A 24577-nucleotide genomic window follows, 5' to 3' on the forward strand; every position below is an offset into this window, starting at 1 on the left:
CTTCAAAGCCCAGAATGAGCAGAAATTTCAATGAACGAAATGCAAGTTATACTGAATGTTTTCCCATAAAACTATATATCAATCTGCTCAGCTCCTCCTGCTCTATAATATGATGTCTGCAGCTGAGACACCATGATCAACATAACAGGTTCCCTTTAATACACTTCATAACTTATTAGTAATTATTTCAATTTTCTAACCCTTTCAACACTGAACAATGCCAAATCTGTTTGGCATTTGCATTTTTCACGTATGTGTGAATGAGGCCTTACTGGAGACATAACTTTTTATTTTTTTTATTTTTCTGTTCACAGAGAGCAAGTTGCATATGATGTAGTGGGAAGCTGGAAAAAAAACTCCAAATGGGGTGGAATTGAAAAAAAATCCAACACAATTCTGCCATAGTTTCATGGGTTTCATTTTTATGGCATTCCCTATGTGGTAAAACTGACCTGTAACTTTCATTCTACAGCTTGGCACGCTATCATATGTACAGGGGCGGATTAAGCGCATGATAGGCCCGGGGCTGTCTACCCAACTTGGGCCCCTCCCTCCATTTTAGTTTAGTTTTTTTTATATGAAGAGGCTGCGGTGCTTTGTGAGCGCCAATCTCTTCCTAGGCCAAATTACATTTTCAGACTAAAAAAATACCCCAAATTAACCCAAGTTGGGTCCTAAACTGAAAAATTTGGTCGCCAAATTTAAAATACATATAATTATAATAAAAAAGACATGGAGGAAAATACAGTACCACATACCTCTTACATACAGGGACATCTCCTGTCATGCAGACCTTCTCTTTCCTCTTCTCCTCCGTTAGACCGCCATGGCAAATTCTTTCAGCCGCATCTGGTCTCTACAGAGTTTGTAATACGGACACGTTAGATTTCTCAATTTTTCCATCAACCCCCCCATCCTGGTCTCCTGAGAATGTCATCCTGCTGCCACTCCCAATACTGTGCCCGTTGTGCCCCCCAATGCCCCAGGTACTATACTAATGAAAAAATTGTGACCCCAGTGGACCTAATTGGGGTCATTTATCAAACTGGTGTAAAGTAGAGCTGGATTTCCAAAGGAGCTGTCAAAAATGAACGGTAGAACCTGATTGGCTGCTATGGGCAACTAAGCCAGTTCTACTTTACACCAGTTTGATAAATTACCCCAAATGTTCCTATAGTGTCCACAGCAGCTATAATGTCGCCTAGAGTGCCCCCAGTAATAATAACACCCAATATTGTGCTCCAGGCAATAATCCCTGTATAGTGTCCCTAAAAATAATAGAATTGCCCCTACAGTGCCTCCCTAATAGCAACACCCCATATAGTAATCACCCCATAGTAATTTCCCCCAAACTGCCCCCACACAGTAATTTTCCCCACACTGCCCCCACATAGTAATTTCCCCTACACTGCCGCCACATAGTAATTTCTCCCACACTGCCGCCACATAGTAATTTCTCCGACCCCCCACACAGTAATTTCCCCCACACTGCCACCATACAGTAATTTCCCCCACACAGTAATTTCTCCCACACAGTAGTTTGCCCCCCCACAGTAATTTCCCCCACACTGCCCGCATACAGTAGTTTCCCCCACACTGCCCCCACATAGTAATTTGCCCCCACCCTGCCCCATATAGTAATTTGCCCCCATATAGTAATTTCCCCCACACAGCCCCAACACAGTAGTTTCCCCCACACTGCCCTACATAGTAATTTGCCCCCACATAGTAGTCCCTCCCTTAATAATTTGGCCCCACACAGCCCCCACATAGTTATCCTTCCATATAATTTCCCCCCACATAGTAATTTGCCCCAATATAGTAATTTCCCCCAGATGTACTCGTGTCGCTTAATATGTCCTCCTATGTGTCCCCACCCCACATGTCCCCCAAAGTAGGCACATGAAATAAATTAAAAAAAATGGAAAAAAAATTAAAAGCTAAATACTCACCTATGTCCAGGGCCAGGCGAAGGAGAGGAAGGCGTGATAAGGCATGCGCGCACACGTCACAGTGCTGCGTCCTGACACAGGCGTGCAATGACGACATCACGCCCGCCTGCGCCAGGATTTCACTACTGCATAGGCCTCAGGCCTACTAGGCCTGAAGCCTATGGCGGTGATCGGCGGACGGCGGCGGGGCAGGGAAATATGCTCTCCCGTGCCCCCGCCGCAGTATGTGGGCATTTGGGTCGACGTTAGGCCCCCAGCGGTGCTGGGCCCGGGGCTGTCGACCTGAACGTCTCTATTGTAATCCGCCACTGCAAAAATTACATTTTTTTTCTTTGCACCGCCATATTCTGAGCCCTATAACTTTTTTGAAGCTGTGTAGGGGTTTATTTGTGGGGTGATCTGTAGTTTTTATTGATACCACTTTGGAGTATGTATTATTTTTGATAGCATTTTATACATTTTTTGGGGAGAAAAAAACGAGAAAAAAAAACAGCCAGTCATTTTGATTCCCCCCACCTCCTTTATGACCTTCACTGTATGGAATAAATACATTTATATTTTAATAGTAGTGGCGTTTTATTGGGAAGGGGGGTGATTTGAATTTACAATCTAACTTTTTTTTTACTTTTTTTTTTACACAAACTTTAAAGGCTATGTACACCTTCGGAGACAAGATAAGAACTGAACTATAATGACTGTTTTTAAAGTCAGAAAGCAGAGATAAGGGACGCAAGGCTGTACAGAAATAAGGATTCCATATTTTATTAAAGACCAATTTCAAAATGATTTTTAGCTCAAATGCAATAATAAAAAATTTCCCCCCAAACGTGTACATAGCCTATGGGAATTTCAGCCTATGGGAGTTTCATTTTACTCTATAGAACTACTGCCATAATAGCCTTGGATCCTTCAGAGGGACCGAGGCTATCGCAAGAAATGACCGGATCCCCCAATCGCTATGCAGGGGAGTTGTTTGGACCCCGGGATTTCATTTATTGCAACTACACTGGGCCTGGTGATTGTCTCCACCATTTTCCAGCCGTCACTCTACCAGACCTGCTGCCATGCACCCTGCCAAACATCCACCATCAAGGGCACCCCAACTAGGCTGGAGCCCCAGAAAGTCAGGGAAGAAAGAGTGCGCCTTCCATTTATTGTGTATGTACCACGGAAAGCTGAAGTGAGGACTGTCTCCATAAACTGTGAATGTTACTACCACTATCATAGCCACGACCACTCCTCCCTTCCTCATTTACCCCTCCAGGTCACTGCACTAACAGTCCCGAATTTGTAGGGACTGTCCCTAATTTTCCCAGACAATCATGTCAAATTGGGGTCGTCCAGTTCTGAAAATGGATGGGGTTTACGTAAGCTCCGCCCACAAGTATATTTCCAAGGGCAGGGCTTACATGACCAGAATTTGCCACCTACAATGTTATAATTACGGCCCGTGCGCCAGTTTTATGATCACATATTTTGGTACAGACCAATTTTGTATCAAACTTTGGGACATTTTGAGATTTCCTACTGCACAAAGTGGGTGGACTTAACAGAATGTGGTCTTTTCAGCCCAACAGATCTATCACAATTTACTCCAGAAAACTAACATATATGTAAAACTTTTGCCAGCTTATTACAAGTGTAGGTTTTAGTTTTTCAAAAAAGGCATGGATAGGACATCCACATGCCATGCATTGATCTACTGCTGCTAGGCATAATTTCTAAGTATGTACACAATGCACTTTTCATAAATTTTTATTAACATGTATAGGTCCACACCACGTCACAGTGACTGTTTTAGAGTGGTTTCCTACATTATTTGGCGTAACACCACATGGCGACTGCCGGCGGTTAATACCTATTTGTCTGGTTTCTGAGGCCAGATGGAAAGCTTTTGTGATCTGTTCAGTTAATGCCGTACTGCATGATGCCTGGGGTGCTGTGCTTGCACGTTGGTGTGGCCCAGTGCCATGGGGGCTTAGTTTAATAGCAGGGGTGCTGTTGAGCTTTTGAGTCTCGTTGCCTGCAGATGCTGTGTTGCAACGGCTGTGGTTTCTATTAGTGTAGGGACCCACACGAAGGAGGCCACTGTGATGTGGTGAGTGGGCCTATGCGTTTTGATAATATTGTATACAAAAAATCTCATGTACATGTTTAGAAATTGTGCTTATCAGCAATAGACCAGTGCATGGCATGTGGTTTTTGGCGCATGGACAGGCCTATCATACTCCGAAAGACTCTTGACTAAGAGCCTGTCTCAGTAAATCTGCCCCTATGTGTCCATTTCTGAATAATAAAGCAAAAAACATTTGAGTACATTTGGAAATGGTTTTATTGAGCATGACCACTATTATTGCCCCAAAGGAATCGTCGCACTGCTTTCCCAGACTCTTGTAAGGCGCTGGTCACATTTGCATTGGCGCTTCCGTCACAAACTCCATCGGAAAAACAGCAGCTCTGCTCTTCCATCAAAATAACGGACACCACCACAGGAACTCAGAAGACCCCCTGAAAGTCAATAGGGTCTGTCAGGGTCTAATGGCATCCATCATTTGACAGTTCCGGCGGAGCGTAGTGCCTTCTACTAAGAGCAGAAACCATTACACAAGTGTGACCAGAGCGTTATGCTGCCATCAGTTCTCCACTTTAGCAATCTTGGATAACTAGGCCAAATTTCCATTCTAGGTCGTAGGAAACAGGTTGGTAGGCAAATTATTGTCACTAAGGCTACACGCACGATAGTGAAAATGGACGCGTGATGGCCATCACACGTCCATTTTAAGACCAATGGTCATTTATGGGGTTATTCACACGGCAGTTTTTTTGACGGTCAGTGAATAATGGACATAAAAAACTAGTGTTCTATCTTGCCCGTTTTTTACTGACCGACTGCCCCCATACAATTGAATGGGTCTATTTTTAACGTCCGTTTCTCAGAAAGGCATCAGTGGGGGAAAAAACGTCCACTGAAAATGGACAGTTTATCCGTTTTTAACAGACTTTTTTTTCACAGTTGTGTGCATGTAGCCTTAGTCTTTCTAGAAACAGGTAGAATTGTTGACTACAAGTTATGAAAATAGGCAGAAGACAAGGTGTATTTTAGGGAGAAATCCACTAAAACCTACCTTCTCAACCTTAGGTATGAATACCCTAGGGATGTGTGGCATGTCTTTAGGGGTAGTCGTGGGGGGTGTTTTGTGTATGATAAAGTGAATGATCATAGCCTTAGGGGTACTTAGATGTAAATTGTAAAGCACTGTGGAATATGTTGGCGCTGTATAAAGATTATTATTATTAATAATAAATTGTTTCTCTAGGAGAGGCTTGACTTAGGAACGGCAGGAAAAACTGATCTACAACACAGAGGCAAATATGCTGACATGCAGCAAATGTAAAATACATAAGCGTGTAAAGCTCTGAGTCGCAAGGACTATAGTTAATTCATAGCGTTGAGAACCAATACCAGCAATAGTCAGCACAAAAGTGAATCCACGGTGCAGATGCTTCCAATATGAATGTGTACGCTCCAGATAATCAGTTACATATCATTATTATGTGACTGGGGGGGGGGGGATGTCGCACATACTGTGAATACTAGTGCAAGTCACTACAACTACAGCCTCCTATAGCAGGTTTAGATTTTTGTGTACGGATGTACCCCCCGCAACACTTTATTAAAGCCATTTATTTCACTTTACAGATTCATTCTTAGTTTATTACCCACCGTGGTTTCCACTCTCCTGGGATATAAGACTGTTGTGTGGATATAATTAATACAAAAAAAGAGCAGCTCTCACCTGTTGTGAGCTCAGATACCAGCCTGGACACGGCTGTATTTTTAAAATAAAAAAAAAATCGAAGGATAATCCAGCTATAACTACAGAGAATGCTTTATTTGCAGTGCAGTAAAAACTTCCAACTCACAAATGCAAGGTTTAGTCTACGCGTTTCGAACCCTTACATTCCGGTCCTTAATCATGACATGAATAACATACTAAACAGCTTTCTATATACTCCTCTTACACCTATCCGTAATGATTAGGGTATCACATGATCGGAAACTAAATAATAAAATCAGAACACATAATATTCTTCCATAAAACATCCACACACTCATAAAATCAAAGATCAAAACAATGCAATAGTCAATGGTAAATATTTTATCAACGATACTGTGAGATTAAATCGTGTCTTTTGTTCAAACCTGTAGGGAAGCACGTGCCTAGCTGAAACATCCAAAAAGCCTCTCTGTTGAGAAGCTTTCTCCGATGGTCTCCACCCCGCAGTGGAGCTGTAACCTTTTCTATGCCCTGTGCAATAAGAGCTGAAGTATCACCTCCATGCACTAGGGCAAAGTGCAGACTAGCGGCAGAGACATTTTGCGTTTTAAAGTGAGGTATATCAGAAATATGTTTTCTTATCCTGGTTTTAATCTCATTAGTTGTACAACCTACATACTGAAGTGAACAAAGCTTACAAGTAATTAAATATACGGCAAATTTAGTATTACAGTTGAGATAAGCTTTAACCTCAGATTTCTTGCGATTTGCCGTAGACTCAAAAGGTCTTGTTCACTTTCATATGATTACAACAAATGCTTCTGCCATGTCTGTCCACACTTGAAATTTCCTTTACTAGTCAGCCATATTTCTAGGGCTAGACTAGGGCTCAGCATATTTCCCAGCGTAGGAGCCCGGCGTGCCACACATTTAATGCCGCTCATTGCGAACGCGGTCCAATCCTTATCATAGCTTAGTACAGGAAGATGCTTTTTTATGATTTGGCAAATATCCCTAAATTCTTCACTGTAACTAGTAGAAAATATGATAGCCTTATCCTTAGATAGATTAGTGTGATGAATACCGTACCCCGGCTGACGTCGGACGTCAAATATGTAGAGCCAGCGAGATACGGTATGGTCACTGGTTACCAAGGCGTGACGTTACGCCGTCCCTGAGGAGCAGGTAAGGTCAGCTTGGTACATTGTTCACAGACTCCTCCTGTGCACACGGGCACAGAGAGGCAACAAGCTGAGAGAGCCTTTTCACTGCCCCAGTGAAACAGCACTTTCTCAGCCCGGGAATACTGCCACCAGTTTCTTGTTTGATGTAAGCCCGGTCCGCTAACGGAATTATATAGGGTAAAAAAGCAACCCACGGTAGTGTATTACTAGGCCGAAACACGGACGTAGGGATTCGTGATCGAGATACAAGACAGCACAAGATTAAATTATATATTTAATCGCCTTAAGGGCTCACTATACACACAAAGAATATATACAGTGGTCTGAGGTTACAAATACAGATGGTGTGGTACAAACAGGTTTAAGCAGAACAAAAGTCAGTTTACCAGGTATAGGAGTCCTTTGGGTTGTGATGAGTTCTTAGCTGTGGTCACATGGGAAGCAGTGATGTCAGCTGGTTGCAGGTCCCTCTAAACACATGGCACGATGTGACCCTCCTTCAGAGAAAAAAGACACGCCCGCTTTCTGGCACAAGCCTTTTAACCTGTAGCCGGCCGCTCCCCTCCCGGCCTCTGGGAGGGGTCCACCCACCTCTGCTGGGCTGGCAGCACATGAGCCACAAAACCGATTAGGGCTCATGGCTCCAGACCAGAATGTCGCAGGGAGGTGGTTCTGGGACCAATGGATCCGCCTGGGTTCCGGCTACCAGTAGAGTCCAAGCATGGTACCGTTATTTGGTTTCTGTGGGGAGATATGTATATCTCCTCTCCCTGGCATCCCACCACCAAACTATGATCACGGCCCTGTTCATTGTGGCCACAGGGACCCAAATATGCATATGGTTTATGTCTGTGATGGACGGGGATTCATAATTCCTTATGAATCGCCGGTTCTATGATGCCTGATAATGTTGATTGAAATGGGGAATGGCCTAGACCTCCTGCAGAGAGGTTTTTCCTAGTCCATTAGCTGAGTTCCTGGCTGGCTGAATGGAGGTGAGAAATTGTAAACAACTGTGGCCTGCTAGAGGTTCTCTGTTGGCTGGGCTTTAAAGCAAGGCCCCCCTGTGGAGTTCACTATCTCTGCTATCTGACAGCTGATGGTTGGTGTGGGAACATGGCTGACATAAAATAATAATCCATATTCCTCACAATTAGTATTTTCTTTTTCATACTCAATGGTATTGTTTGGAAAAATTTATAATTTTCTTAACCTTATTAGACTCCTGCAAGAATGTCTCAACATCAGTACAATTGCGCCTGGTAAGTATCATTTCCCCTTTAGGAATGTTACGGATCACATGGGGAGGGTGACATGAAGTTGCTAAGAGTTTTGTATTGCCCGTTGTGTCTTTCCTATATGTAGAGGTATATACCCTTGACATTGGTACATCACGCCTCAGACACAAGTCCAGAAAATAAATGGACAGGGCATCAAATTGACAATTAAAAGAGATAGTATCCAAACACTGATTTAAATAGACAAAAAAGGATGTTATGGCCACCATGTTGTGTGGATATGTACAGGAGAGCGGAGTTACATCAGGCCGCAACACATTTGCCTAATGATACAAACAGATGGAGCGAAATCTCAGCAATGAGCCTGAAATTAACCATAATGGGAGAGATTCATCAAAACTGGTGAAGAGGAGAAACGGAGAGGTTGTCATTAGCAACCTATCAGGGCACTGCTCTCACTTTCCAATGTTACCCTGCTACCTGCAGGGCTCCATATAAACTATGGGTTTAAAACCCCGCTTCCCTTATCACTTACTGTATTTACACTCTCAGATGCCATGGTCACAATTGATCATGGCATCTGAAAAGTTAAACGTCTGCAATTGGCATTATTGCCAATCACAATCATTAGCAGAAACTCGGGAACTACGGCGCGCGTTGCGCTCTCGAGCAGGCGTCTTCTTTAAAAACCTGACTTTTGCTGTACATGTATGCATGGTGGTCAGGAAGGGGTTAATACTAAATCAAAGAAAGTCCCTTTAATGGTGGTAAATAGATATCCTCCCTTATTACCAGAAGTGTAACTTGTAGCTCGAGGATCCCAGTTTAGAATTACTAACTTGCTTCCTCAGTTGTAAGGCGCTGTGGAGTCCGTTGACACTATATAAACCATTTCTAATGTGGCTGGGCTGGATACCTTCATGGACATATGTGTTAGAAGGGTATTTTTTTTTAATTAAGCACTGATTGTTTCTTTCCCTTTTATTTATTATATTACCTTTTATATTCTTTGTAATGTAGCAAGTTACTAATAGTTAACATATACAAAGCCATTCTTCTGTTTCAGATGACCACCAGGCCACATCCCAGAATGTTAACATCCTTAGGAGTAGGGGCTGAAAAGTATAAACGTTTGTGCACAAAGACAAAGAACTTCATCTAGATAGGATGTTGTAGGTTACTATCTCTCACCTATATTCTCATGGCAGCGTTGGTCATGTGCTATATTTCCCCACTGTGTTGCAAGCTGGGTGATTGATTGTTATTTATCTTTACTACGCTGTATGTGATTTGTCTGTTTTATATTTTTTATCACATTTAGTAGATATGTTGATTCACTTAGCCTGTGTAAGCTTATTCTATTCTTGAATCTTTGAATTCACGCTAAAACAACATCTCTATGGATGATGTGCTGACCAATCAGAAAGTATTGTCAGCAGCTACTCTTTGACGTGCCCTCTAATCCCTACTGAGCATGGAAAGAGGTGAACAGGCAGGAATGGAAAATCTAGTGGGTCAATCGGACATGTACTATGTGCTGAGGCTACTTTGATAGGTCTTACTTCTTAGGCACTGGAAAAAAAAACATGTAAAAGATTGGGCATAAATATCATAAAAAAATCCAACTTTTTTGCCTTCCATCTCACCTTTCTGATCGCCTCCTCTCACTTTTCTTCACACAGTTTACAAGGCAGCACACCAAAAAAGCCATTGACATCAACAGAATGATGGCACAGCTCACGATGGAGGCAATAACGGCCACTTTAAATCCAAATGTCTCGTATTTTGATAAGGCTGTAAAGTGATATAAATTATGAATGAGTACACTAAATGGAAAAGCCATTTAATCATTAAGCCACTGTTCAAATCCCCCTACCCCCACCTTTATTACTGAGCGGCTGATCTGTCTGTGCATGAACAATTAGGTTAAATTCTGGATGTCATTCAAACCACATAGTGTCCTTTAAGGCAGGGATCTTATTTTATATCACTAATGCGGGAGACTACCTGGTGACAGATATTGATTTGACACAGCAAGCCAAGTAGACCTTGGTGATTAATAGCATATATATGGAGATTCAGGGTTCAGGGAGTGTTACATTGCGTTTAGGTACTAGAACAGTGAAAGATGTGCAGTATTGTTTTATAAAATTGCAATTACTGGGATGATTCTTGAGAATAACTGAAGGGAAACTGTCACCAACTGCCCCCCAAATTGTCTGGAATGCCTAACCATTCTACTTATCATGACCCCAATGGTGTCCTTATTTGCTTCCTTGGCTAATCTTGTTGGAAAGACACTTTATTCCCCTCTCTTGTTGTATGTAAATTAGTGGTTTGAAGTCAAAGAGGTGGAGACCTTGATGTTTGAAGTCAGGTTTGTCAAGCCCATGCCCCATCCCTTCAATATTGATTGACCTCCCTGTGCACAGGGAAAGTAGAGCCGGACTGGGGGGCGGGAGCCTTTAGAGGAGGCGACCATGAAGGGGGGGGGTGGTTAGCGAGACCCCCTCCCCTCTTTCCCAGGGGTAGGGATTGGTGGGTTTGATTTAGTGGGGGTGGCTAAGAGGTTAAACGAGGGGAGCAGCAGCCGGTCGGGGACCATTTTGTGGAGCAAGCGCCCACCCACCTGCCCTTTGAGAAGGTGAAAAGGGGTGGTAAGAGGGGGAAAGGGGGACGTTGCGAAGTGGGGAGAAGTCTGGGGGCAGGGGAAGATTGTCACGGCAGTACAGCGGTGGGAGGTCCTTGGAGTCGGTGTGATTTGAGGGTAATGAGGATGGGAGGGCCCTACAGGTGGGGGCTGGACTCCCAGGATTGTTGGGTGGATGTGGCAGAACTGTCAGGGTGAGCCATCAGGGGTGCCTCCGAGCTAGTGGTCAACGGCTGGGGGTAAGGCGGCTCACCTTCGGTACGGTTGTTTTGGGTTTTAGGGCTTCAAGGACCTCCCCCTCGGAAAAAAAGGGACATGTGTTTTTGCTTAGTATTCATGAGGTTACTAGTGTTATAATATTTTATATAATATTCTATGTATGTTTGTAATAAATCGGCTGCTGTGGCCAAAATTAATCCAAAGAAGCAGTGTCAGTGTCTTTATTGGGGTAGAGAGGGTTGAGGGAGGCAGATTGTTTTGAGGGGGTGGAGGTATGACTATAGGGGTCGAGTAGTATTAACCAGTACCTCCGTCATGTGACTAGCAAACCTCTTGAAATCTCATGCATGTGCCTTTGTGTCACATTATTTCAGGAAATTCCCTGGTAACCGTTCCTGTTCTCAGGGATGTCTATCAATAGTGAAGGGATGACACTTGGTTGTAACAAGCCTGACTTTAAGCAAGGCCTCCACGTCCTTGATGCCAAACCACTAATTTACATATATGATGGGAGTGGGTAATAAAGTGCTTTTCCAACTAAATTAGCCGTCAGATTAAGCAAATAAGGACACCACTAGGAACATGATGAGCAGATTACCGAGTTTGGGGGAATTGTCCAGGTGACTGGTTTCTTTTAAAGGTGTTATCCCATGAAAAACACTTAGCACCTATCCACAGGATAACTGATAATTGTATGCTCGCTGGGGCCCCAGAGATCACTATAACTGGTCCCCAAGTCCCTGGATCTGCTTCATTGCACGACCACAACGAGGAGGCATTTGAATGATGCAGTGGTCCCTTGTGCACGGGCGCTTCAGTCAATGTCTATGGGGCTGACAGCTTTAGCGGATATCTGCGTCAGCCCCACAGTCATTGACTAGAACAGCAGAGGGCTAAGCAATGAAACATGTATCACCTATCCTGGGGACAGGTGATGAATGTTTTTTTTGTGGGATAACTCTTGTGCTACATTGGAAGACCCCAGCTGTATAATAGTAGGCCATTTTACAGAATCTGCAGTGGAGGTCAGGAGCTTCTAGTTATGCCTCTGCATATACTGTACAGTTTATATATCCTTCTAGGCAAATCCTACATAAAGACAGGATTGCTTTAGTTTTAGGGAAACCAGCATTAACACTACAGTCCAGTCAGAATGCACATAGAGAAAATGGGCCAAAAACATATGGCCCTCCTCCTGGATCTGGGACCTCCCTGTGACATTCATAAATCTGGTGCCGGTCTGGACAGCCTGTCTAAGGGTCCATTCACACGTCCGTAATGTCCACGGATCCGCAAAACACGGACACGGCACATTTTGCAGACCACACATCACCGGCACTAATAGAATATGCCTATTCTTGTCCGCAATTGCAGACAAGAATAGGACATGTTCTATTTTTTTCAGGAAAGGAAATGCGGACCCGGAAGTGCAGGTCTGCATTTCCGGAGCCGGGCCGCACGTCGTGCAGCCCCATAGAAATGAATGGGTCTTCAATTCCCGGCAATCGCCTGCTCGTCAGCGGAAGAGACAGCTGCTATTACATGCAGCCATCTCCTCCACAGTATGGGAAGGAGCGATCGTTAATGCCATCGCTCGTCCTCATACAGAATCATTATTTGCAGGCAGCAGATAGTGATTAGACAGCACGATCTGCCGCCGGCAAGCAATTATTTTTAAACCTGCTGAGATATTCCAATTGCCCGATAAACGAGCGTTTGCAGTATTAGATGCGGTGGCAGTATTACACTGCCAGGTCAGCACAAACGCGAGCGATGATCTGCACGAAATTTCTGCATGTCTAATGTAAGCTTAAAGGTTATGTACACCTTTGGGGGCAATTTTTTTAAATTATTGCATTGTACTCATTTTGAGCTAAACAACATTTTTTAAATTGGTCTTTATTACAAATATGGAGCCATTTTTCTGTACAGGGCTGAGATGCTCTAAAAGAGGGATCGGAATTTTTTTCTATGCTCCATCAGCGAGCTAATCTGATGGGCTCCTTGTGTCTTCTCTAAACACTCATTATAGCTATAACTGATAACAATGTCACCTAAATAAGTGTTTATGACCTCTTAGTAAATTAGAGATAAGGGTTATTAGATGAACAGCACAAAGTGAAAGTAAAAAGTACGATTCACACAGCAAGATAAACAGCTAACCCTTTGTGACAGAACGGCTCAATATTTTTTAATAAAGACCATTTAAAAAATTTCAATCATAAAAAAATCTGCCTCCGAAGTTGTACATAGCCTTGAGGTGTATGATCTCTACAAGATTTTCAAATCTGCCAAAATTTACCAAGAATCCTGCCATCAGTATGTTTATGATGTTCTATGATGACTATGTATCTCAGCTTTTTATAGGCAGTAATTTTCTGTATGAAAGGTTTGTTATAGAATTTTTTTATAGCATTGTCTTAATACATGATTGAACAGTTATACCATTACAAGGGTGTTGTTGTAATATTTTTATGCTTTTTTTCTTCCCACATATTTCACTGATCTACATTTAACCTTCCTGCATCGTGCATGACAGTCAGCAGTGACAGATGGGGAGAGAAGCGATGAGTCAGCGATATAGAACAACCATCTCTCCCTTATCCACCTTATGTTTAAATAAAATGCTCCATGAACAACATGTTTATTTAAAGAGGTTTTTTCAGGACTAACAGTAACTCCTTAAAGACTAAAGATGCATTTTCACGGGCAGATTATCAGGAATGAACGTCCCTACGAATGCTCGTTCCCAATAATCTGCCCGTGTAAAGGTGCTGCAGATCACCCGAAGGATAGGTCAAATTCTCTTAAAAAGAAATCTTGATTTAAAGAAGTTGACCATGGTTAGAGTAAGGGGTCTGCTTTATTTCCTTAAATTGCCCCACTTTTATCCATAGGTCATGGCTGGTATAACAACTCAGCCCCAGTCCCTTGAATGAGCTGCAATAATTGAAAAAGCTAATGTACAATAGTGGCGCTGTGTCTGCAAAAAAAAGAACAGACCTTTTTGTTTCCATTTTTTTGTAATTCTGAGCAATGTTTTTACCATTTAGTTATCATTTTGGAGTACATATAAATTATTCATATACATTTTTTTATTATGGCGAATGCAAAAAATTTTGTTTTTCAATTTCTTCACCGTAAAGGATTTTATCCCATGACTGATGTAAAAAATGAAAATCAGACATCATATAGAACATGACAACCTCTTTCTAAGAAATCTAGAACCAGCCCTGTACCTCACATGGATCCAGAGATTTCCCCATTCATTGCTCCAATTTCTCTTTTAGATTTATTTCAAGCTGGCAGCTCTGGGACGTGTTCTTTCTCAGGGGGTGTGATCTTTCTACCTTTCTACTGTAGCTCAGGGAGTGTGTCCTTTCTTGGGGGGAAGGAAGGGAGAGTCTTTTCTGCTGCTTTCTCCCTGTAACTGTCAAAGCTTCTAACAGAAGATACAGCTTATGCAATTGAAGGATAGAACTGAGCATGTGCGACCTCCTCAGCGATGAAATGAGGTGGACAAAGAAATAAGGAAAAGAACAATCAGCAGGTGGTGCTATACAGATAGTTTTATCAAAAAAATAACTCAGTGGCTATATTATATTTTTAATTACATAAAAAAGTATTTGGATCTAGGTGCTGCTTTAAAAAAAAAATCAAATATTTTTGTGGGAGAACCCCCTTAATTGACAAGATCATGTTACTGTTATTATTTAATTGACCTTGGGCCGCCAGTATGAAAACCTCTGCAAACACAATATCAGGGGTCACAGGACCTTGGCAGCATTGACTGTGGTGCTTGTCGGGTTAAATGGCTCATCCTGGCCATAAGAGCAGCTAGGCATAAGGACAGTGTCACTTGCCCTCTCAGTGCTGTGCCTATGAATCACCTAGGTTTACATGTATGGCATTGTGCTCTATATCCTGCTGAGAGTACATCCACACAGAGCAGTCTGCTGCAGATTTTCTACTTATGGTACTATTCTGCAGCAACAGCTAAATGGGTGTCCAAGATTTGTGTCCCCAGACCCTCACTAATTGTCAGAACATGTCACTTGACCTCCTCTCAGTAGTGCCTTGCATTTTCCAGCAGCCCCATGGCTGGTCCCTCATCATAAATGGATGGTCATGCAGCCTCTGGAAAATACGCTTTTGAGAGAGATTAGCTGATCGCCATGTGTCAGGATTCTCCAAACCATGATGATCATCTGTTATCGCCAGGTCAGATTGAATAAAAATGAATGCATCTGAGCAAACAAAAAAATGAGCAGGATTATGGCCCTTTTTATTTAGCACCTGGTTCGTGTGGTACCTAATGAAAAAGTCCTTCTTACCTGTTACCCACTGTTCCATTTTTGCACCCTGATCTGTTCGGCAATCTTCCGGTTTGTGGTCTGTTTTACTTCCGTCTGGGCGGGGCTACAGATGGGGTCAAATGCACTGCAGCCAATGACTTCAGCAGTGACATGACCCCAAGCAGCGCAACAGTGTTATGTCACGTGCCACTTGGAATCATGTCACCACTGAGGCCAATCACTGGCAGCAGTGGTGCATATGACCCCCATCTCTAACCCTGCTGCAAGTAAACAGGCCAAGGTCAGAATATCACCAAAAGGAGCCAAGGCTGGGAGCAGGTGATTATGACTTTTTCATTAGGCACCAACCACATGCTGTGAGGGCTAATTAAAAGTGCCATAATGGGGTTTTCCCAGACTTTGTAACTCCTCTGGTCGGTATCCTCTGGTCGGTATCTGATCGGTGGGGGGTCTGACACCCAGAATCATCTGTTTGACAAGGCTCCGGAGCTCACAATATTGTCGTGGACTTTTCACAGCTTAGGCTAGGCCATGTGCAGCGTGACAGTCCACAGGGGTAGAACACGTGAGGTTCGCGGTGGGCCGAAGTGTACAAACAGTTCATCACAGTATTACTCATACAGCCAATGCATTCCAATACAGAAGTATTGGAATGCATTGTAAAGGATTAGACCCCCAAAAGTTCAAGTCCCAAAGTGGGACAAAAAATAAAGTGAAAAAAAAAGTTGAAAAAATAAAGTTTTCCCGCAAAAAGTTTCAAGTAAAAATAAACAAAAACGTAATTTTCCCCAAATAAAGTTAAAAAAAATTGGTAACAAATAGGGGGGAAAAAAAAGTATACATATTAGGTATCGCCGCGTCCGTTTCGACCGGCTCTATAAACATATCACATGACCTAACCCCTCAGATGAACACTGTAAAAAATAAAAAATAGAAACTGTGCTAAATAAACTATTTTTTTGTCACCTTACATCACAAAAAGTACAACAGCAAGCGATCAAAAAGGTGTTTGCCCACCAAAATAGTACCAATCTAACCGTCACCTCATCCCGCAAAAAATGAGCCCCTAAAAAGAACAATCGCCCAAAAAAGAAAAAAACTATGGCTCAGAATATGGAGACACTAGAACATGTTTTTTTGGTTTGAAAAAAGCTGTTATTGTGTAAAACTTACATAAATAAATAAAAAGTATACATATTAGGTATCGCCGCGTCCGTATAGACTGGCTCTATAAAAATATAACATTACCTAACCCCTCAGATGAACACCGTAAAAAATTTTTAATAAAAACTGTGCTAAATAAACAATTTTTTGTCACCTTACATCACAAAAAGTGTAATAGCAAGAGATCAAAAAGTCACAAGCACCCCAAAATAGTGCCAATAAAACAATCATCTCATCCTGCAAAATCATACCCTACCCAAGGTAATCGCCCAAAAACTGAAAAAATTATGGCTCTCAGACTATGGAAACACTAAAACATGATTCTCCTCAAAAAAGAAATCATTGTGTAAAACTTACATAAATAAAAAAAGTATACATATTAGGTATCGCCGCATCCGTGACAACCTGGTCTATAAAAATATCACATAATCTAACCTGTCAGATGAATGTTGTAAATAACAAAAAATAAAAACGGTGCCAAAACAGCTATTTCTTGTTATCTTGCCTCACAAAAAGTGTAATATAGAGCAACCAAAAATCATATGTACCCTAAACTAGTACCAACAATACTGCCACCCTATCCCGTAGTTTCTAAAATGGGGCCACTTTTTTGGAGTTTCTACTCTAGGGGTGCATCAGGGGGGCTTCAAATGGGACATTTGGGCAGACTAGATGGGCCAAATGGTTCTTATCTGCCGACACATTCTATGACATGGTGTCAAAAAAAACAGTCCAGCAAAATCTGCCTTCCAAAAACCGTATGGCATTCCTTTCCTTCTGCGCCCTGCCGGTACAGCTGTTTATGACCACATATCGAGTGTTTCTGTAAACTACAGAATCAGGGCCATAAATATTGAGTTTTGTTTGGCTGTTAACCCTTGCTTTGTTACTGGGAAAAATGGATTAAAATGGAAAATATGCCAAAAAATTGAAATTCTGAAATTTCATCTCTATTTGCCAATAACTCTTGTGGAACACCTAAAGGGTTAACAATGTTTGTAAAATCTGTTTTGAATACCTTGAGGGGTGTAGTTTCTTAGATGGGGTCACTTTTATGGAGTTTCTACTCTAGGGTTGCATCAGGGGGGGCTTCAAATGGGACATGGTGTCAAAAAAAACAGTCCAGCAAAATCTGCCTTCCAAAAACTGTTTGGCATTCCTTTCCTTCTGCGCCCTGCCGTGTGCCCGTACAGTAGTTTACGACCACATATGGGGTGTTTCTGTAAACTACTAAATCAGGGCCATAAATATTGAGTTTGGTTTGGCTGTTAACCCTTGCTTTGTAACTGGAAAAAAATTATTGAAATGGAAAATCTGCCAAAAAAGTGAAATTTTGAAATTGTATCTCTATTTTCCATTAATTCTTGTGGAACACCTAAAGGGCTAACAAAGTTTGTAAAATCTGTTTTGAATACCTTGAGGGGTATAGTTTATAGAATGGGGTCATTTTTGGGTGCTTTCTGCTTTCCGCCACAGTTTTTATTATGTAAGCCTTGCAAAGTGACTTCAGACCTGAACTGGTCCCTAAAAATTGGGTTTTTGAAAATTTCTGAAAAATTTTCAAGATTTGCTTGTAACATCCACAAAAAATAAAATATCATTCCCAAAATGATCCAAATATGAAGTAGACATATGGGGAATGTAAAGTAATAACTATTTTTGGAGGTATTACTATGTATTATAGAAGTAGAGAAATCGAAACTTTTTAGTAAATTTGGTATTTTTTTATAAATAAAAATGAATATTTTTTAACTTCATTTTACCAGTGTCATGAAGTACAATATGTGACAAAAAAACTATCTGGTCAGATTTGCAAAAAATGGCCAAGTCCGTAATGTGAAATAGGGCCGAGTCCTTAAGGGGTTAAAGCCTGGTAAAATGGCTGTTATCCTTTGTGTCTTTATCCACTCTCTCTCACTTGAACTGTCTTTTCACTAAACACAGCTAGCAGCTGCACTCTCACTCCTTCCACTCCTACTCCTCCTCTCTTCTGACTAACTAGGCCTGAACTGAGGTATATATATCCCAGTGCTATCCCCATCTAGTGGTGGAATGTATGTAGTGCACCTGACAGCCTGGTAACAGGGATTTTACATAAGAAAGCAATACAGCATGATATAACATATGACACAATAAGCTTTTGCAGTGCCTATGTACACTAGTGGGACGCTGCATACCCCCTTTGTTTAATATGTGTCGGCCTCAACACATTCTTGACGAAGTCTCCTGAAAGATATAAAGGGGAAAGCATGCAGGCAGGGCATACAAATATAAATAACAAACAGTATGAAAATACACCCTATAGAAATACATCAAAGCATAATCTGGGTGACAAGGGACAGTCGTTCTCCTTCAAGACTGCTGATCTGGGGCACTGACCTGGCACAGCGAACAGTAAAAACCAGGATAGTGCATAATGAAATCCAACAACAATCTTACAGGAGGCTCACAGGGCATGAGTCTGTTCCCTTAGCAAAATGTCAATAGTGGAACATCACGGAGGCTCAGGAAAGTTAAAGTCCATCTCCGGGCACAAGGCTTAAATGTTGCAAAAACAGGTAGAAGCAGGTTTGTAGAGAGTCCTTAAGGTAAGGCAAAACAATCAAAGTAATAAGTCTCTCACACGGCTCTGTGGCTTCAACTTGTAATGAAATGGAATTACTGTTGAACAGGTAGGACTGGAAGTCTTCTCCTTGTCTCCTCGGCTGCCGCTACAGAAATTCTCTGTAACGGGCAGGCGGTTGTCCCTTAGAAGTCCGGTCGGATCTCCAGAGTGGTAGTGACTCCGTAGACTTTGGTTCAAGAGAACTGGGTACATCAGGGATTTCCGAGGATCCTCCATAAGGTAGTTCTTCTGGCTGAAGTGGAACTGTATTTACCTTTGCGGGTACAGGAATGTTAAGCCATGGCATAAGGAACCACTGTAGAGGATCTGATTCCAGTAACAGTTTCTCAATTGTCTGCATTGGTCCCTCTGGATCAGCTGATTTTTCAGACACTTGCACTGTGGATGGAATTTCCTCTTGAACAGCTCTTTTTAAACACAACTTAAGACGATTGCGATGCACTATCTGTGGTGCTCTATTTTCTTTAGTGATTTCATAGACATCAGTCTCACCATTAGGAATAGCTGTAATGAGGTAGGGTTCTCTTTCCCATTTGCTATCCAGCTTGCTAGTGCGATGGTTGTTTCCACATGGTTACCAACTTCTAAGGGTTCTGCTTTGGCAGACTGGTTATAGTCGTTCTGTTTGTTGCGTACATTTGCCATACAGACTTGTACAATCTCCTGGGCATCAGCTAGACGTTTTTGATGTTCACTCACCCAATCAGTCTGTGGTAGGGGATTAATTAAATCTGGAACTTGCACATCCAGGGTGTGATCTGCAGGCAACTTTCCTTGACGGCCAAACATAAGATAATATGGAGTATATCTAGTAGAACAATGGATGGTATTGTTGTAAGTATACATCAATTGAGGTAGTAAAGTTGGCCACTCAGTTCTCTTAGCAGGTGGTACAGCCCTCAACATTTCAATTGTTTGATTAATTTTTTCACAAAGTCCGTTACCTTGAGGATGGTAAGCTGTTTTTCTGATCTTCTGACAATTGTGAAGTGAACACAGTTTATGGAACAATTGGGACTCGAAGGCAGATCCTTGATCTGTAAGAATATTTTCAGGGCATCCATAGGGCAACAGGAAGTTTTTCTAGAAAACATTTGCAGCGGTTTTGGCTGTCAGGTCTTTAACGGGTATGGCTACTACATATTTGGTGTAATGATCAAGTATGGTCATGGCGTAGGTATACCCTGAGCGACTTGGTTCTAACTTTACATGGTCAATGGCCACTATTTCTAGAGGTGTTTTACTTACGATGGGATGCAATGGTGCTCTCTGGTCATGCCTTTTATTTCTCCCAATGGCACAAGTAAGGCTACTTTCACACTAGCGTTCGGGGCTCCGCTTGTGAGTTCCGTTTGAAGGCTCTCACAAGCGGCCCCGAACGGATCCGTACTGCCCCAATGCATTCTGAGTGGATGCGGATCCGCTCAGAATGCATCAGTTTGGCACCGTTTGTCCTCCGCTCCGCTCAGCAGACGGACACCCGAACGCTGCTTGCAGCGTTTTCGTGTCCGCCTGGCCGTGCGGAGCCAAACGGATCCGTCCAGACTTACAATGCAAGTCAATGGTGACGGATCCGTTTGACATTGACACAATATGGTGCAATTTCAAACGGATCCGTCCCCCATTGACTTTCAATGTAAAGTCAGGATTATACCATCAGATCGGAGTTTTCTCCAATCCGATGGTATATTTTAACTTGAAGCGTCCCCATCACCATGGGAACGCCTCTATGTTAGAATATACCATCGGATTTGAGTTACATCGTGAAACTCAAATCCGACAGTATATTATAACACAGAGGCGTTCCCATGGTGATGGGGACGCTTCAAGTTAGAATATACTGAGAACTGTGCACATGACTGCCCCCCCCCCTCCTGTATTTAACTTATTGGTGGCCAGTGCGGCCCCCCCTCCCTCCCCAGTATTAATTGTAACCAGTGCGGCCCCCCTCCCTCTATATTCATCGGTGGCCAGTGCGGATATTAAATATGAGCAGTGCGGCCTCCCCCTCCCTCCCTCCCCAGTATTAAATATGAGCAGTGCGGTCTCCCCCTCCCTCCCCAGTATTAAATATGAGCAGTGCGGTCTCCCCCTCCCTCCCTCCCCAGTATTAAATATGAGCAGTGCGGTCTCCCCCCTCCCTCCCTCCCCAGTATTAAATATGAGCAGTGCGGTCTCCCCCCTCCCTCCCTCCCCAGTATTAAATATGAGCAGTGCGGTCTCCCCCCTCCCTCCCTCCCCAGTATTAAATATGAGCAGTGCTGCCTCCCCCTCCCTCTATTCATTGGTGGCCAGTGCGGATTCAAAGTATTGTGATCAGTGCGGCCTCCCCTCTCCCCCCCCCCCCCCCCCCATCATTGGTGGCAGCGGAGAGTACCGATCAGAGTCCCAGTTTAAATCGCTGGGGCTCCGATCGGTTACCATGGCAGCCAAGACGCTATTGCAGTCTTGGCTGCCATGGTTACTTAGCAACAAATAGCAGCATTATACTTACCTGAAGAGCTGCGATCTATGTGACCGGCCGGGAGCTCCTCCTACTGGTAAGTGACAGGTCTATAGGCAATGCGCCGCACAGACCTGTCACTTTACCAGTAGGAGGAGCTCCCGGCCGGTCACATAGATCGCAGCTCTTCAGGTAAGTATAATGATTCTATTTGTTGCTAAGTAACCATGGCAGCCAAGACTGCAATAGCGTCTTGGCTGCCATGGTCACCGATCGGAGCCCCAGCGATTTAAACTGGGACTCCGATCGGTACTCTCCGCTGCCACCAATGATGGGGGGGGGGAGAGGCCGCACTGATCACAATACTTTGAATCCGCACTGGCCACCAATGAATAGAGGGAGGGGGAGGCCGCACTGCTCATATTTAATACTGGGGAGGGAGGGAGGGAGGGGGAGACCGCACTGCTCATATTTAATACTGGGGAGGGAGGGGGGGGAAGACCGCACTGCTCATATTTAATACTGGGGAGGGAGGGAGGGGGAGACCGCACTGCTCATATTTAATACTGGGGAGGGAGGGAGGGGGAGACCGCACTGCTCATATTTAATATCTGCACTGGCCACCGATGAATATAGAGGGAGGGGGGCCGCACTGGTTACAATTAATACTGGGGAGGGAGGGGGGGCCGCACTGGCCACCAATAAGTTAAATACAGGAGGGGGGGGGTCTGCCCCCTGCTGCCTGGCAGCATCTGCCAGGCAGCAGGGAGCAGTCATGTACACAGTTCTCAGTATATTCTAACTTGAAGCGTCCCCATCACCATGGGAACGCTTCTGTGTGAAAAATCAGATCTGAAATAAACTGTTATGCAAACGGATCCGTTCTGAACGGATGCAAGCGTTTGCATTATAGGAGCGGATCCGTCTGATGAAACATCAGACGGACCCGCTCGAACGCTAGTGTGAAAGTAGCCTAAAACATTCTCGACACCAATTTTTTATATCTCCTCTCATTCCAATCCAATAAAATCTTCTGCGGATAGTAGCCTACGTTTTTTGTACCCCAAAGTGTCCGGATCTATCATGGTACATTTTGATGATAATGCTGATCATTTGTGATTGGAACTAGGGTTCTCCTTAACATTAGAACCTTCTGCATGAAGAGCTGCTTTCGGTGTCTCTATGGCTTGAGTAACTCTGGGTCTGCATTTCTCCAATGGGGTTTCCCCGCACAGGTTCGAATCCTGTTCGTGATGCCAGTTTACATGCAGCGTGCCAGTCCACTGGGGTAGAACACGTGAGGTTCACGGTGGGCTGAAGTGTACAAACAGTTCATCGGTTACTCACGGTTTAGCAGACGCCACCCTGGGCCGGCAGTGCAGTGAAGAGGAGAACAGCAAAGCAGTCTCTGATACACATGCAAGTTGGATGTGATGAATCCCAGTAACAGGCTGTACTTGTAGTTATGTCTCAGCCTAGGGTAGTTAATTATGTACTCACTGATATTCAGCTCTTTTATCTGGTTATCTTTTTCCAGCTTATTAATGGTGAGGCTGCCTGAAGCTAATAGATCTTTCACCTTGAATCCAAAGGTCCTTAAAGCCTGGTAAAATGGCTGTTATCCTTTGTGTCTTTATCCACTCTCTCACTTGAACTGTCTTTTCACTAAACACAGCTAGCAGCTGCACTCACTCCTTCCACTCCTACTCCTCCTTTGTTCTGACTAACTAGGCGTGAACTGAGGTATATATAGCCTAGTGCTATCCCCATCTAGTGGTGGAATGTATGTAGTGCACCTGACAGCCTGGTAACAGGGATTTCACATAAGAAAGCAATACAGCATGATATAACATGTGATACAATAAGCTTTTGCAGTGCCCATGTACACTAGTGGGACATTGCACATGTGATGCCACGTTCATCAGTCACATGGCCTAGGCGCAGCTCAGCCCCATTCAAGTAAAGCACAGCCACCTTACAATGTACAGCGCTGTGCTTGGTGAGCTGTGAGAAGGCCGCAGTGCTACTGTGAGCGCTGGTGCCTTTCTAAATCAGATCGGTGGGGGTCCCAGGTGTTGATACTGATGATTTATCCAGAGGATGGCTCATCAGTTAAAAAATCTTCCATTCATACCACCGTATTTTTCTGTCTGCATCTATTCTGCAATTTTGCAGATCGGATGCGGACCTATTCAATACAATGGGGCCGCAAAAGACGTGGACAGCGCACCGCATGCTGTCCGCATCCGTATGTCCGTTCCGTGGCCGTGCAAAAAACATAGAACATGTCCTATTCTTGTCCTTATTTGCAGCCCTAACTCTGTAGCCAGTGTGATAGTAACGGAACTAGAGAGTGTTTCTATTTTATCAGAGGGGATTATTCAAGGGCATTCTGTCTGTAATTGAAAGTTTACTCTAAGGCCTCTTTCACACGGGCGTCATGTTTTTTGCCCGGATAAGATGCGGGTGCATTGTGGGAAAATGCAGGATTTTTGTAAGAAAAATTGGCATGTTTGGTTAGGTGTTCTGTAGATTGTATTATTTTCCCTTATAACATGGTTATAAGGGAAAATAATAGCATTCTTAATACAGAATGCATAGTAAAATAGGGCTGGAGGGGTTAAAAAAATAAAATAAAATAATTTAACTCACCTTAATCCACTTGATCGCGCAGCTGGCATCTCTTCTGTCTTCTTTGCTGTGCACAGGAATAGGACCTTTGATGACATCACTGTGCTCATCACATGGTCCAATCACATGGTTCATCACCATGGTGAGGGACCATGTGATTGGATCATGTGATGTGACGTCACCACAGGTCCTTAGCCGGCAGCTCAACATTACAGAAGAAGACAGAGATCCGCAACTACGCAATCAAGTGGACTCGGTGAGTTAATTTTTTTTTATTCTTAACTCCTCCATCACTATTTTACTTTGCATTCTGTATTCAGAATGCTATTATTTTCCCTTATAACCATGTTATAAGGGAAAATAATACAGATCGGG

At 43.2% G+C, this 24577-nt stretch overlaps 1 protein-coding gene across 3 annotated transcripts in view; it reads right to left on the reverse strand.

Moving 5' to 3' along the window:
- Window positions 1-24577, reverse strand: part of SUSD3 (sushi domain containing 3) — an 80202-nt gene that overhangs the window by 18999 nt on the left and 36626 nt on the right. For all 3 annotated transcript variants that reach the window (XR_005774220.1, XM_040407472.1, XM_040407470.1), the window contains one exon: window positions 9800-9947. Coding sequence is in view for 2 of the 3 variants with exons in the window: in XM_040407472.1 (XP_040263406.1) it covers window positions 9800-9947 (148 nt within the window). In the remaining variant the exon portion in view is untranslated. The remainder of the gene's footprint in view (window positions 1-9799; window positions 9948-24577) is intronic.

This window comes from Bufo bufo, chromosome 9 (assembly GCF_905171765.1).
Source record: "Bufo bufo chromosome 9, aBufBuf1.1, whole genome shotgun sequence".
NCBI classification, from domain to species: Eukaryota; Metazoa; Chordata; class Amphibia; order Anura; family Bufonidae; genus Bufo; species Bufo bufo.